Source organism: Lucilia sericata, unplaced genomic scaffold, assembly GCF_015586225.1.
Source record: "Lucilia sericata isolate MDLA Ls3-8-SP2 unplaced genomic scaffold, ASM1558622v1 Contig000450F_arrow, whole genome shotgun sequence".
In the NCBI taxonomy this organism is placed as follows: Eukaryota; Metazoa; Arthropoda; class Insecta; order Diptera; family Calliphoridae; genus Lucilia; species Lucilia sericata.
The window spans coordinates 132271-145750 of NW_023994465.1; the positions used below are offsets into that span (position 1 = coordinate 132271).

The 13480-nt window shown below is 30.6% G+C and overlaps 1 protein-coding gene and 7 non-coding genes across 8 annotated transcripts in view; 5 read left to right on the forward strand and 3 right to left on the reverse strand.

The window, feature by feature from the left end:
• Positions 1-314: 314 nt before the first annotated feature.
• Trnam-cau lies at positions 315-387 on the forward strand. The gene has a single exon. It is a non-coding gene; the product is annotated as a tRNA-Met (tRNA).
• A 204-nt stretch (positions 388-591) lies between these two features.
• Positions 592-664, forward strand: Trnam-cau. The gene has a single exon. It is a non-coding gene; the product is annotated as a tRNA-Met (tRNA).
• A 272-nt stretch (positions 665-936) lies between these two features.
• On the forward strand, positions 937-1009 carry Trnam-cau. Its single transcript has one exon. It is a non-coding gene; the product is annotated as a tRNA-Met (tRNA).
• A 208-nt stretch (positions 1010-1217) lies between these two features.
• Positions 1218-1290, forward strand: Trnam-cau. Its single transcript has one exon. It is a non-coding gene; the product is annotated as a tRNA-Met (tRNA).
• A 1169-nt stretch (positions 1291-2459) lies between these two features.
• The window catches only part of LOC119604999 (histone-lysine N-methyltransferase 2D-like), a 35076-nt gene continuing 24055 nt past the window's right edge, over positions 2460-13480 (forward strand). The window contains exon 1 of the mRNA XM_037957942.1: positions 2460-2527. Within this exon, the coding sequence (XP_037813870.1) occupies positions 2460-2527 (68 nt within the window). The remainder of the gene's footprint in view (positions 2528-13480) is intronic.
• On the reverse strand, positions 6046-6118 carry Trnam-cau. Its single transcript has one exon. It is a non-coding gene; the product is annotated as a tRNA-Met (tRNA).
• On the reverse strand, positions 6271-6343 carry Trnam-cau. Its single transcript has one exon. It is a non-coding gene; the product is annotated as a tRNA-Met (tRNA).
• Trnam-cau lies at positions 6690-6762 on the reverse strand. Its single transcript has one exon. It is a non-coding gene; the product is annotated as a tRNA-Met (tRNA).

The following is a 13480-nucleotide window of genomic DNA, read 5'->3' on the forward strand; positions in this document are numbered from 1 at the left end:
TATATGTTGTTTTTGCCTTTAGTGTGTTCACATGTGATCTCTCTTAATCGTTCTCTCTACTATTTGTATTTTATATTATTTTTAGTTTTTTTAATAATATTATTGTTGTTGTCTATTTAAAAAAACAATCTTAATTCTTTTCAACTGATAAAGACGATGACGAAAGTAAATACCAAAACAAACACCCCAGATATGTTATTAACATTAACGAATACATACCAAAATCCCCTGTTAAAAGTCAAATGTAAATAAACAACCAATTAACATATAAACTCTCTGCCACGCAGTTTCAATTTGTCAGCTGCGTTGGCATAGCCTCGATGGCGCAGTAGGCAGCGCGTAAGTCTCATAATCTTAAGGTCGTGAGTTCGAGCCTCACTCGGGGCATGAGTTTTTTTCTAAAACGAATAAAATTCTTTCATAAAAATTCTATATAAAACTTGACAGTTTTCTCTAATTAGTGCAATAATTAAGCTTTTCTAATAAGGAAAATCTCAGGTATTAGGAAGAAATTCTAAAAAAAAAGATTATTTTCCTTTTAAATTCTCGGAAAAAAGAAACAAAATTTCTACTTAAATTCCAAATCTCATAGCCTCGATGGCGCAGTAGGCAGCGCGTAAGTCTCATAATCTTAAGGTCGTGAGTTCGAGCCTCACTCGGGGCATTTGATTTTACCCAATTTCAATTACTACAAAATTCTTGTGTTCTCGATAACTTTAGAAAATCAACACAATATTTCATTAACACTTAATTGCGCACATAAAATTCTTAATATCTTGGGATATTTTGTTGAAATTTCGTTAAAATTTTAATATATAACAACGGAAATTACAAATATTGAATTTTAAAAAGTTCTTAAACCTTTATAAGAAAATTTAAAAAAAATATTATTCGAGACTTAAATTTTTCAATTTGTCCTTAAGTCTGACCTACATAGCCTCGATGGCGCAGTAGGCAGCGCGTAAGTCTCATAATCTTAAGGTCGTGAGTTCGAGCCTCACTCGGGGCATTTAGTTTTTTTTCAAAAAAAGTAACTGTATCCTTCTAAAGTTACTTATTAAACCAAGCTTTCTCTGATTAAATACAAAATATCTGTAATATTTTGTTAAAGATCAAGACTATTTTCAAATATTTTTATTAAATTAAAAGCGAAAATTAACAAAAATGCTTTCGAGACTTCAATATTTGGACTTTACGCCTTCCAGCTGTTAGTCATAGCCTCGATGGCGCAGTAGGCAGCGCGTAAGTCTCATAATCTTAAGGTCGTGAGTTCGAGCCTCACTCGGGGCAATAATTTTTTCAATTAATATTGGATATGTTAGTTCTAGTTCAATTCGTGAGTTCGAGCCTACAGTTCTAGTTCTGTTCTAGTTCTGTTCTAGTTCTGTTCTAGTTCCGTTCTAGTTCTGTTCTAGTTCTGTTCTAGTTCTGTTCTAGTTCAGTTCTAGTTCAGTTCTAGTTCAGTTATAGTTCAGTTCTGTTTTAGTTCAGTTCTAGTTCTGTTTTAGTTCTGTTCTAGTTCTGTTCTAGTTCTGTTCTAGTTCTGTTCTAGTTCTGTTCTAGTTCTGTTCTAGTGCTGTTCATGTTATGTTCTAGTTATGTTCTAGTTCTGTTCAAGTTCTGTTCTAGTTCTGTTCTAGTTCTGTTCTAGTTCTGTTCTAGTTCTGTTCTAGTTCTGTTCTAGTTCTGTTCTAGTTCTGTTCTAGTTCTGTTCTAGTTCTGTTCTAGTTCTGTTCTAGTTCTGTTCTAGTTCTGTTCTAGTTCTGTTCTAGTTCTGTTCTAGTTCTGTTCTAGTTCTGTTCTAGTTCTGTTCTAGTTCTGTTCTATTCTGTTCTGTTCGTGTTCTAGTTCTGTTCTAGCTTAGTTTTAGTTCTGTTCTAGTTCGGTTTTAGTTCTGTTCTAGTTATGTTCTAGTTTAGTTCTAGTTCAGTTCATTCCTAGTTCAGATCAATTCTAGTTAAGTTCCAGGTCAGTTTAAGTTCAGTTCGGTTTCAGTTCTGTTTCAGTTTAGTTCTGTTCTAGATCTGGACTAGTTCGGTTTTGGTTCAGTTCTAGATTAGTTATTGTTAAGTTCTACTAAATTTCCTTAACTTCTCTTCATTTCTATACTTTCTACTTTCATTCCAACCCTCGTTTAATATATATTATTTTATTATTCTTGAATTTTTTTAAATTTCATTGAATATTTTTCCTTAAACAAATAAAAACATCAATATTCTTATTTAATCTCGCCCCCTCAAAGTATGCACTGCTACATATTCAATAACTATAGCAGCGGACAGAAAATGAATTTTATAACAGAGTTTTTGTTTGTGAAAATGTTCATATGTAACATTTATCTTCGTTTCCCTATAACCAACTCTAGGTAAATAATGAATATTGCATTTTAATACCCTCTAGAAAATAAGAAAAAATCCATAGATTTAAAAAGAAAAACTATGCGAAAACTTTTCACAAATATGTCGCAAAAAACACACACCAACCTTTCCAATGATGACCGTCATCATCATCAACAGCATGTGGAAGAGTACTTGTGCAGTAGACTGTCTGTCTGTCTGCTTTCATATATTACTGAACTGACATCTAGGAGTAACCAAAGAATATTGATGGCTTTTGTAATAATAAAAGATTATTTTGTTAGCAACAAAATAAAAAAAAAACGAACTAAATGAATAAAATGAAAATTTAAACCAAAAGTCTTTAGTACAAAATATTGCCAACAAACGAGAGTAGAGAAATCAACATTGATTTATTTTTATTTCATTTAATTTTTCTTTTCTTTGCAACATTATTTTTCACATGAATTTTCAATGAAATGTTGCAAAAAAATATAAATTAAATTTTAATATTAAATACTTTCCTGGGTTTTTCCTTATTTATGGTCTTTTTTTACTTATTGCACTGAAGGCAAGCGAAAATATGGACATAAGCCCATTAAAAGTTTTCAGAAAGAAAAAACAGAGGGCAAAGGTCTTAACAAAGAAAGGACAACCCGAAATGATAGTTAAATAAGGAAATTAAAATAATACAGTTATGTTAAGAAAAATAGCAATTAAATAGAAAGGATTGCGAAAAAGAACAGTAGTGGAAGTGAAGAGAACTAGAGCAGAACAAAACTAGAATAGAACAGAACTGGAACAGAACAGAACTAGAACTAACAGAACTAGAACAGAACTAGAACAGAACTAGAACAGAACTAGAACAGAACTAGAAACAGAACTAGAACAGAACTAGAACAGAACTAGAACAGAACTAGAACAGAACTAGAACAGAACTAGAACAGAACTAGAACAGAACTAGAACAGAACTAGAACAGAACTAGAACAGAACTAGAACAGAACTAGAACAGAACTAGAACAGAACTAGAACAGAACTAGAACAGAACTAGAACAGAACTAGAACAGAACTAGAACAGAAATAGAACAGAACTAGAACAGAACTAGAACAGAACTAGAACAGAACTAGAACAGAACTAGAACAGAACTAGAACAGAACTAGAACAGAACTAGAACAGAACTAGAACAAACTAGAACAGAACTAGAACAAAACTAGAACAGAACTAGAACAGAACAGAACTAGAACAGAACTAGAACAGAACAGAACAGAACTAGAACAGACAGAACAGAACTAGAACAGAACTAGAACAGAACTAGAACAGAACTAGAACAGAACTAGAACAGAACTAGAACAGAACTAGAACAGAACTAGAACAGAACTAGAACAGAACTAGAAAGAACTAGAACAGAACTAGATCAGAACTAGAACAGACTAGAACAGAACTAGAACAGAACTAGACAGAACTAGAACAGAACTAGAACAGAACTAGAACAGAACTAGAACAGAACTAGAACAGAACTAGAACAGAACTAGAACAGAACAGTAGAACAGAACTAGAACAGAACTAGAACAGAACTAGAACAGAACTGAACAGAACTAGAACAGAACTAGAACACGAACTAGAACAGAAACTAGAACAGAACTAGAACGAACTAGAACAGAACTAGAACAGAACTAGAACAGAACTAGAACAGAATAGAACAGAACTAGAACAGAACTAGAAACAGAACTAGAACAGAACTAGACAGAACTAGAACAGAACTAGAACAGAACTAGAACAGAACTAGAACAGAACTAGAACAGAACTAGAACAGAACTAGAACAGAACTAGAACAGAACTAGAACAGAACTAGAACAGAACTAGAACAGAACTAGAACAGAACTTAGAAACAGAACTAGAACAGAAACTAGAACAGAACTAGAACAGAACTAGAACAGAAACTAGAACAGAACTAGAACAGAACTAGAACAGAACTAGAACAGAACTAGAACAGAACTAGAACAGAACTAGAACAGAATAGAACAGACATAGAACAGAACTAGAACAGAACTAGAACAGAACTAGAACAGAACTAACAACTAGAACAGAACTAGAACAGAACTAGAACAAAACTAGAACAGAACTAGAACAGAACTAGAACGAACTAGAACAGAACTAGAACAGAACAGAACAGAACTAGAACAGTACAGAACAGAACTAGAACAGAACTAGAACAGAACTAGAACAGAACTAGAACAGAACTAGAACAGAACTAGAACAGAACTAGAACAGAACTAGAACAGAAACTAGAACAGAAATAGAACAGAACTAGAACAGAACTAGAACAGAACTAGGACAGAACTAGAAACAGAACTAGAACAGAACTAGAACAGAACTAGAATAGAACTAGAACAGAACTAGAACAGAACTAGAACAGAACTAGAACAGAACTTGAACAGAACTAGAACAGAACTTGAACAGAACTAGAACAGAACTAGAACAGAAATAGAACAGAACTAGAACAGAACTAGAACAGAACTAGAACAGAACTAGGACAGAACTAGAACAGAACTAGAACAGAACTAGAACAGAACTAGAACAGAAATAGAACAGAAATAGAATAAACAGAACTAGAACAGAACTAGAACAGAACTAGAACAGAACTAGAACAAAACTAGAACAAAACTAGAACAGAACTAGAACAGAACTAGAACAGATCTAGAACAGAAACTAGAACAGAACTAGAACAGAACTAGAAAAGAACTAGAACAGAACTAGAACAGAACTAGAACAGAACTAGAACAGAACTAGAACTAGAACAGAACTAGAACAGAACTAGAACAGAACTAGAACAGAACTAGAACAGAACTAGAAACAGAACTAGAACAGAACTAGAACAGAACTAGAACAGAACTAGAACAGAACTAGAACAGAACTAGAACAGAACTAGAACAGAAACTAGAACAGAACTAGGTCAGAACTAGAACAGGACTAGAACAGAACTAAAACAGAACTAAAACAGAACTAGAACAGAACTAGAACAGAACTAGAACGACTAGAACAGAACAGAACAGAACTAGAACAGAACTAGAACAGAACTAGAACAGAACGGAACTAGTACAGAACTAGGACAGAACTAAAACTAAACTAGAACTGAAATAGAACTGATCTAGAGTTAAAGCTCCCAATTATTCATTTAAATTTGCGTTGCCGCTATTATTGTTGCCTTTACTGCCTTCAACATACTGATTTTGAACTGATATCATGGTCGCTGGTCGAAAGCAGCAGCAACAAAAATATCTGCTATCAACTCTTTGTTGCAATTAGCAAACAAACACCCTTTTTTGTAAGGAACCAAAGAAATTAGTTTGTATTTAACAGCAGAACAGTAGTAATTAAAAGTTAAGAGAGAAGGAAAAAGCTCAAAAAGAAGCCAAAAAAAACTTAAATTCTTTGCAGTAAAATAGAAAATAAACTCAGTTTAAACCAAAAGTATGCTATACAAATTAGCATATTTAGTAAAAACAAGAAGACTATAAAAATATGGAAAAGTTTATCCTAAAAGTAGGCTATAATTTAGTCAAGTGATACTTAAATTGTTTAGATATTTTGTTTTGCTGGAAAGCAGCCTAAAAGTATGCCAAAGGAGTTATTAAATATAATTGTATAAATTAAGCAAAATATTTAAAAAAGGAAATTAAAAAAAGGAAAAATATAAAAAAAGCAAATGCCCCGAGTGAGGCTCGAACTCACGACCTTAAGATTATGAGACTTACGCGCTGCCTACTGCGCCATCGAGGCTATAAGTTCGGGAAATTAGGTAATAAATTTAGATTAAAAATTATAAAGTTTCTATAACAAAATTTTCCAAAATCTACTGCTTCCTTTGAAAGGAAATTTTTTAATGAATGAATAAACTTTTTATTATAAAAGGAGTCCAAAAAAAAGTTTAATGCCCCGAGTGAGGCTCGAACTCACGACCTTAAGATTATGAGACTTACGCGCTGCCTACTGCGCCATCGAGGCTATGTGTGTGAGCGTGACAAAGAACTATTTTGTCATTGCTTTTAAAGGAAAATGAAAATGGAACTTATTATATAATTTGTGAAAATTTTATTAATAAAATTGGAAAGATAACCCCTAGAGATGCACTTTTGATCTTAAAATTTAAATGTCTGATAATAAGAATGTATGTATTTTAAATGCAACTAGCAACACATTTTAAATGTTGTTAAAAGTTATCAATTTAAAAAAAAAGTTTTTAAACCAAAATTTTTGTAAAGTTTTCTTTAAAAAATTTTATTTATTTAATTTTCTCTTTAATATTAAAAATTCTATGTTTTTCTTAATTGTCCTGAGAGAAAAAAGTTAATGCCCCGAGTGAGGCTCGAACTCACGACCTTAAGATTATGAGACTTACGCGCTGCCTACTGCGCCATCGAGGCTATGAGATGTTGTGTTGAAAGAGAACTTTCATAATGCTCTCTTTCTTTAGCACTTGTTCTCTAAAAGTGACATTAAAAGGTGTGAAATTATTAATTTATAACTTAATTAATGAAAAGAAACTGAACTTCAATAAAATTGTTGTTTTCAAAAACATCGCACATATTTTTACAGAAAATACAATGTTTTTTATAACATCGCAACTTTTTCTTAATATTATTCTACGTTTTTTACAACATCGCAAGATTTTTTCAAGAAAATTCGATGTTTTTAATAACATCGCAACGTTTTCTTAATATTATTCTTTGTTTTTTAAAACATTCATTTGTCTAGAAAATAATATGTTATTAAAAACATCGCATCATTTGCTAAAGATATTTTTAAGTTTTCAACAACATCGCACAATTTTCTTAAGATAATTGTTCCATTGTTCCCACTATTTTTTATAGATAATTCGATGTTTTCGATAACATCGCATATTTTTTAACCAAAAAAATCGATGATTTTAATAACATCGCACATCATTTTAAAGCAAATTCTATGTTTTTTAAAACATCGCAGTGTTTTCTATGTGCAATTCTTTGTTTTCAAAAATATCGCATATATTTTTAAAACAAAGTCTGTGTTTTTAATAACATCGCACACAACTTTAAAGCAAATTCTATGTTTTTGAAAACATCGCATCATTTTCCAAAAGTAATTCCATTTTTTCAATAACATCGCATATATTTAAAAAAAAAAAAACGTAGTTTTAAATAACATCGCACATAATTTTAAAGCAAATTCTATGTTATTAAAAACATCGCATTGTTTTCTATAAACAATTCTAGGTTTCTTAAAACATAGCATAATTTTTTTAAGAAAATTCCATGTTTTCAATAACATTGCATATATTTTTACCAAAAATTCTATGATTTTTATAAAATAGCACATAATTTTAAAGCAAATTCTATGTTTTTAAAAACATCGCATTGTTTTCTATATACAATTCTGTTTTCAAAAACATCACATATACTTTTACAAAAAATTCTATGCGCACACAATTTTAAAGCAAATTCTATGTTTTTAAAAACATCACATCATTTTCAAAAATTAATTCCATGTTTTCAATAACATCGCATTTATTTTTACGAATAAATCGTACATAGTTTTAAAGCAAATTCTATGTTTCTAAAAACATCGTATCGTTTTCTATAACCAATTTTATGATTCTTAAAAAATAGAATAATTTGTTAAAGAAAATTACATGTTTTCAATAACATCGCATATATTTTTACAGAAAATTCGATGTTTATAATAAAATCGCACATAATTTTAAAGCAAAATCTATGTTTTTAAAAACATCGCATCATTTTCCAAAATTAATTCCATATTTTCAATAACATCGCATTTATTTTTACGAATAAATCGTACATAGTTCTAAAGCAAATTCTATGTTTCTAAAAACATCGCATCGTTTTCTATAACCAATTTTATGATTCTTAAAAAATAGCATAATTTTTTAAAGAAAATTACATGTTTTCAATAACATCGCATATATTTTTACAGAAAATTCGATGTTTTTAAAAACATCGAACATAGTTTCTATGTTTTTCTATGTTTTTAAAACCATCGCATCATTTTCTAAAAGTTATACCATGTTTTCAATAACATCGCATTTATTTTTACGAAAAATTCGCTGTTTTTAAAAACATCGCACATAGTTTTAAAGCAAATTCTATGTTTTTAAAAACATCGCATGGTTTTCTATAAGCAAATCTATGTTTCTTAAAAATAGCATACATTTTTAAAGAAAATTCCATGTTTTCAATAACATCGCATATATTTTAAGGTCAAATTCTATGTTTTTAAAAACATCGCCTCAATTTCCAACAAAAATTCCATGCTCTGAATAAAATCGAATGATTTTCTTGAGATAATTCTGTATTTTCAAAAACATCGCAAAACTTTTTAAAGAAAATTCCATGTTTTCAAAAACATCGCATACATTTTTAAGTTAAATTCTATGTTCCTAAGAACATCGCTTATGATTTTAAGGTATTTTCTAGGTTTTTAAAAACATCTCATCGTTTTATACATATTATTCTATGTTTTTTTAAAAACATCGCATCTTTTTCAGTGATTTTCCGAGCAAATTTCGATACATTTTTAAAGAAAATTCCATGTTTTCAATAACATCGCATATATTTTAAGGTCAAATTCTATGTTTTTAAAAACATCGCCTCAATTTCCAACAAAAATTCCATGCTCTGAATAAAATCGAATGATTTTCTTGAGATAATTCTGTATTTTCAAAAACATCGCACAACTTTTTAAAGAAAAGTCTATGTTTTCAAAAACATCGCATACATTTTGAAGTTAAATTCTATGTTCCTAAGAACATCGCTTATGATTTTAAGGTATTTTCTATGTTTGCAAAAACATCGCATCGTTGTATACATATTATTCTGTGTATTTTAAAAACATCGTATCTTTTTCAGTGACTTTCCAAGCAAATTTCGAGTTTTCTACAATATCGTATCGTTTTTTTAATACTGTTCTATATTTTCAATAACATCGCATTTGTTTTTAATGATGCATTAGTAATTTCAATAACATCGCATCATTTTCTATAGAAAGCACTATGGAACGAATAACATTTCCCTATTTGCCATATATAATTCTATATTTTTAATAATATCGCATAATATTTTCAAGAAAATTCTATGTTTTTAAAATAACACCGAATATTAAAAGTTTTATGAATTAACTTTTTTCTATTACAACAAATTTCACTCTACATAGCTTTCAGTTTAGTTTAAGCCAGCCGTCCATTTTACAACATACAATTATTCATAAAAATCTATTGACATTTATGATGATGATGTTGGCGAGGATGATGATGATGTATTTTACGTTATCCACTTCTTCACACTCTTCAGCTTTCGTTTTTTTTTTTTTCAATTTTAGTTCATCTATTCATATTAAAGTTGCAACAAAAACAGCAACGGTAACGAAAAAATAATAAATTTTATGTAAACAGGAAGCAGTTGGTGTCTTCGTTCTCGTCCTCTTCTCTCATTCAGTATTTGTTTGTAGTTGTATGTGTATGAATATTATAAATTTTTAAACAAAAAAACTAACATACACACACATACTCATACACACTCTTGTAATCACTAAATGTAAATAGTATTTTTTTAAAAACGGAAGTTATGTTGTTTATTCATTGTAGTCGCTATCCCGCTCACTCTCGCACTTAGTAAAGTTGAGAGGGTGTAGCAAGAGGTAGTGCATTTATTTAGTTTGTTTTTTTTTTTTTTCTCTCTTACACTCTATTAAAAACACGTGAATGATTTTTATAGGATTTTTTTTTTGTTGCAATTTTTCTATTTATTTTTTATGAAATTTATTTAGTTTTCATATGCTGCTGTTGTTGGTGTTACTCACCCTGAGCTGTAAGTTGTTCTTGTTGATGTACAAAAACATCAACATAGATAAGTTTTTGCAACATGTTTTACAACAACTATCAGTATAATCATTTTTTCAGAATTTGTAATTAAAAAAACACAGACTTGGAAATTAAGTTTCTTTGGCAGTTTAATAAAAATAACAGGAAAAATTAAAATAAATTTTATGGAATTGTTAAAAAATCAGTTTTAGATCAGCTTCAGCTCAGTTCTGGTTCTGTTCTAGTTCCGTTTTTGTTCTCTTCAAGCTCTGTTCTACTTCTGTTGTAGTTCTGTTCTAGTTTTATTCTAGTTCTAATTCTATTCAAGTTCTGTTCTAGTTCAGTTTTAATTCAGTTGTAGTTCAGTTCTAGTTGTGTTCTAGTTCTGCTCTAGTTCTGTTGTAGTTCAGTTCTAGTTCTGCTCTAGTTCTGTTATAGTTCAGTTCTAGTTCAGTTCTAGTTCAGTTCTAGTTCAGTTCTAGTTCAGTTCTAGTTCAGTTCTAGTTCAGTTCTAGTTCAGTTCTAGTTCAGTTCTAGTTCAGTTCTAGTTCAGTTCTAGTTCAGTTCTAGTTCAGTTCTAGTTCAGTTCTAGTTCAGTTCTAGTTCTAGTTCAGTTCTAGTTCAGTTCTAGTTCAGTTCTAGTTCAGTTCTAGTTCAGTTCAGTTCTAGTTCAGTTCTAGTTCAGTTCTATTTCTGTTCTAGTTCAATTCTAGTTCAGTTCTAGTTCAGTTCTAGTTCAGTTCTAGTTCAGTTCTAGTTCAGTTCTAGTTCAGTTCTAGTTCAAGTTCTAGTTCAGTTCTAGTTCAGTTCTAGTTCAGTTCTAGTTCAGTTCTAGTTCAGTTCTAGTTCAGTTCTAGTTCAGTTCTAGTTCAGTTCTAGTTCAGTTCTAGTTCAGTTCTAGTTCAGTTCTAGTTCAGTTCTAGTTCAGTTGTAGTTCAGTTCTAGTTCTGTTCTAGTTCTGTTCTAGTTCTGTTCTAGTTCTGTTCTAGTTCTGTTCTAGTTCTGTTCTAGTTCTGTTCTAGTTCTGTTCTAGTTCTGTTCTAGTTCTGTTCTAGTTCTGTTCTAGTTCTGTTCTAGTTCTGTTCTAGTTCTGTTCTAGTTCTGTTCTAGTTCTGTTCTAGTTCTGTTCTAGTTCTGTTCTAGTTCTGTTCTAGTTCTGTTCCAGTTCTGTTCTGTTCTAGTTCTGTTCTAGTTCTGTTCTAGTTCTGTTCTAGTTCTGTTCTAGTTCTGTTCTAGTTCTGTTCTAGTTCTGTTCTAGTTCTGTTCTAGTTCTGTTCTAGTTCTGTTCCAGTTCTGTTCTGTTCTAGTTCTGTTCTAGTTCTGTTCTAGTTCTGTTCTAGTTCTGTTCTAGTTCTGTTCTAGTTCTGTTCTAGTTCTGTTCTAGTTCTGTTCTAGTTCTGTTCTAGTTCTGTTCTAGTTCTGTTGTAGTTCTGTTTCTAGTTATAGTTCTGTTCTAGTTATAGTTCTGTTCTAGTTATAGTTCTGTTCTAGTTCTGCTCTAGTTCTGTTCTAGTTCTGTTCTAGTTCTGTTCTAGTTCTGTTCTAATTCTGTTCTAGTTCTGTTCTAGTTCAGTTCTAGTTCTGTTCTAGTTCTGTTTTAGTTCTGTTCTAGTTCTATTCTAGTTCTATTCTAGTTCTGTTCTAGTTTGTTCTAGTTCTGTTCTATTTTTGTTCTAGTTCTGTTCTAGTTCTGTTCTAGTTCTGTTCTAATTCTGTTCTAGTTCTGTTCTAGTTCTGTTCCAGTTCTGTTCTAGTTCTGTTCTAGTTCTGTTCCAGTTCTGTTCCAGTTCTGTTCTAGTTCTGTTCTAATTCTGTTCTAGTTCTGTTCTAGTTCTGTTCTAGTTCTGTTCTGTTCTAGTTCTGTTCTAGTTCTGTTCTAGTTCTGTTCTAGTTCTGTTCTAGTTCTGTTCTAGTTATGTTCTAGTTCTGTTCTAGTTCTGTTCTAGTTCTGTTCTAGTTCTGTTCTAGTTCTGTTCTAGTTCTGTTCTAGTTTTGTTCTAGTTCTGTTCTAGTTCTGTTCTAGTTCTGTTCTAGTTCTGTTCTAGTTCTGTTCTAGTTCTGTTCTAGTTCTGTTCCAGTTCTGTTCTAGTTCTGTTCTAGTTCTGTTCTAGTTCTGTTTTAGTTCTGTTTTAGTTTTGTTCTAGTTCTGTTTTAGTTCTGTTTTAGTTCTGTTCTAGTTCTGTTCTAGTTCTGTTCTAGTTCTGTTCTAGTTCTGTTCTAGTTCTAGTTCTAGTTCTGTTCTAGTTCTAGTTCTGTTCTAGTTCTGTTCTAGTTCTGTTCCAGTTCTGTTCTAGTTCTGTTCTAGTTCTGTTCTAGTTCTGTTCTAGTTCTAGTTCTAGTTCTGTTCTGTTCTGTTCTAGTTATGTTCCAGTTCTGTTCTAGTTCTGTTCTAGTTCTGTTCTAGTTCTGTTTTAGTTCTGTTTTAGTTCTGTTATAGTCTTTTTCGTAAAATTACTATAATATATTAAATTCTTAATAATTTTCTTTCTAGTTGGTTTTTGTCATTATTTCATCTATCAAACAACAGAAAAACCCAAGATAAATGTTGTATAAAACTCGTCCAATAAATCTACAAATATTTGTTTGTCCTCTTAAGGTTTTTTTTGTTGTAGGAAAGATATGTAAAATTTCTTGTTTTTGTTTTGTTGCAACAATAGTTTATATACTAGTATTTAGTTTTTTTGTTTAACTTTTTCATCCGTTTAAAATGGCTTTGTTTCAGAACGAATTGTATGTTATTTTTTGTAATAAAACAAACATATTTTATTTATAAAAAATATACTACACAAGACAATCTACATAGTAGTAGTAGTTGAAAAAAATAAAAGAATTGTATTGTCGTTTTATATGCAAAAAAAAATATATTTTAGTTTTTAGCACTATGGGACTATATTTTGAGATATTGAGGGATTTCAAGAATATGATTAAATTACATAGAGAGATCTTCTCCATTTGCTAGAACGTAGTTTTATCTTTGCTCAATTGCTGTGACGTTATAAAGCATAGTTTGTCTGTAGAAGTCTCGAATGAATATTTTTCTTATAAAAATATTTGTTGGTTGTTTGTTTTTTCTATTTGTATACCCATAGTGTTAAGTGTATGTAGATGTTTTTTTTTTTTTTTTATTTACAAGTACATTCAAGTATTTATTAGACTATGAGAGACAGGAAAACGGAAAAAAGGTCACTTGCAAATGTTACAAATGTAGTTTTTTTTTCTAACTTTTTTTTGTTGCAGCATTAGAACTGCTAAAGCTGCTGCTGCTGGTATCTAATGATTCCAACCATCTA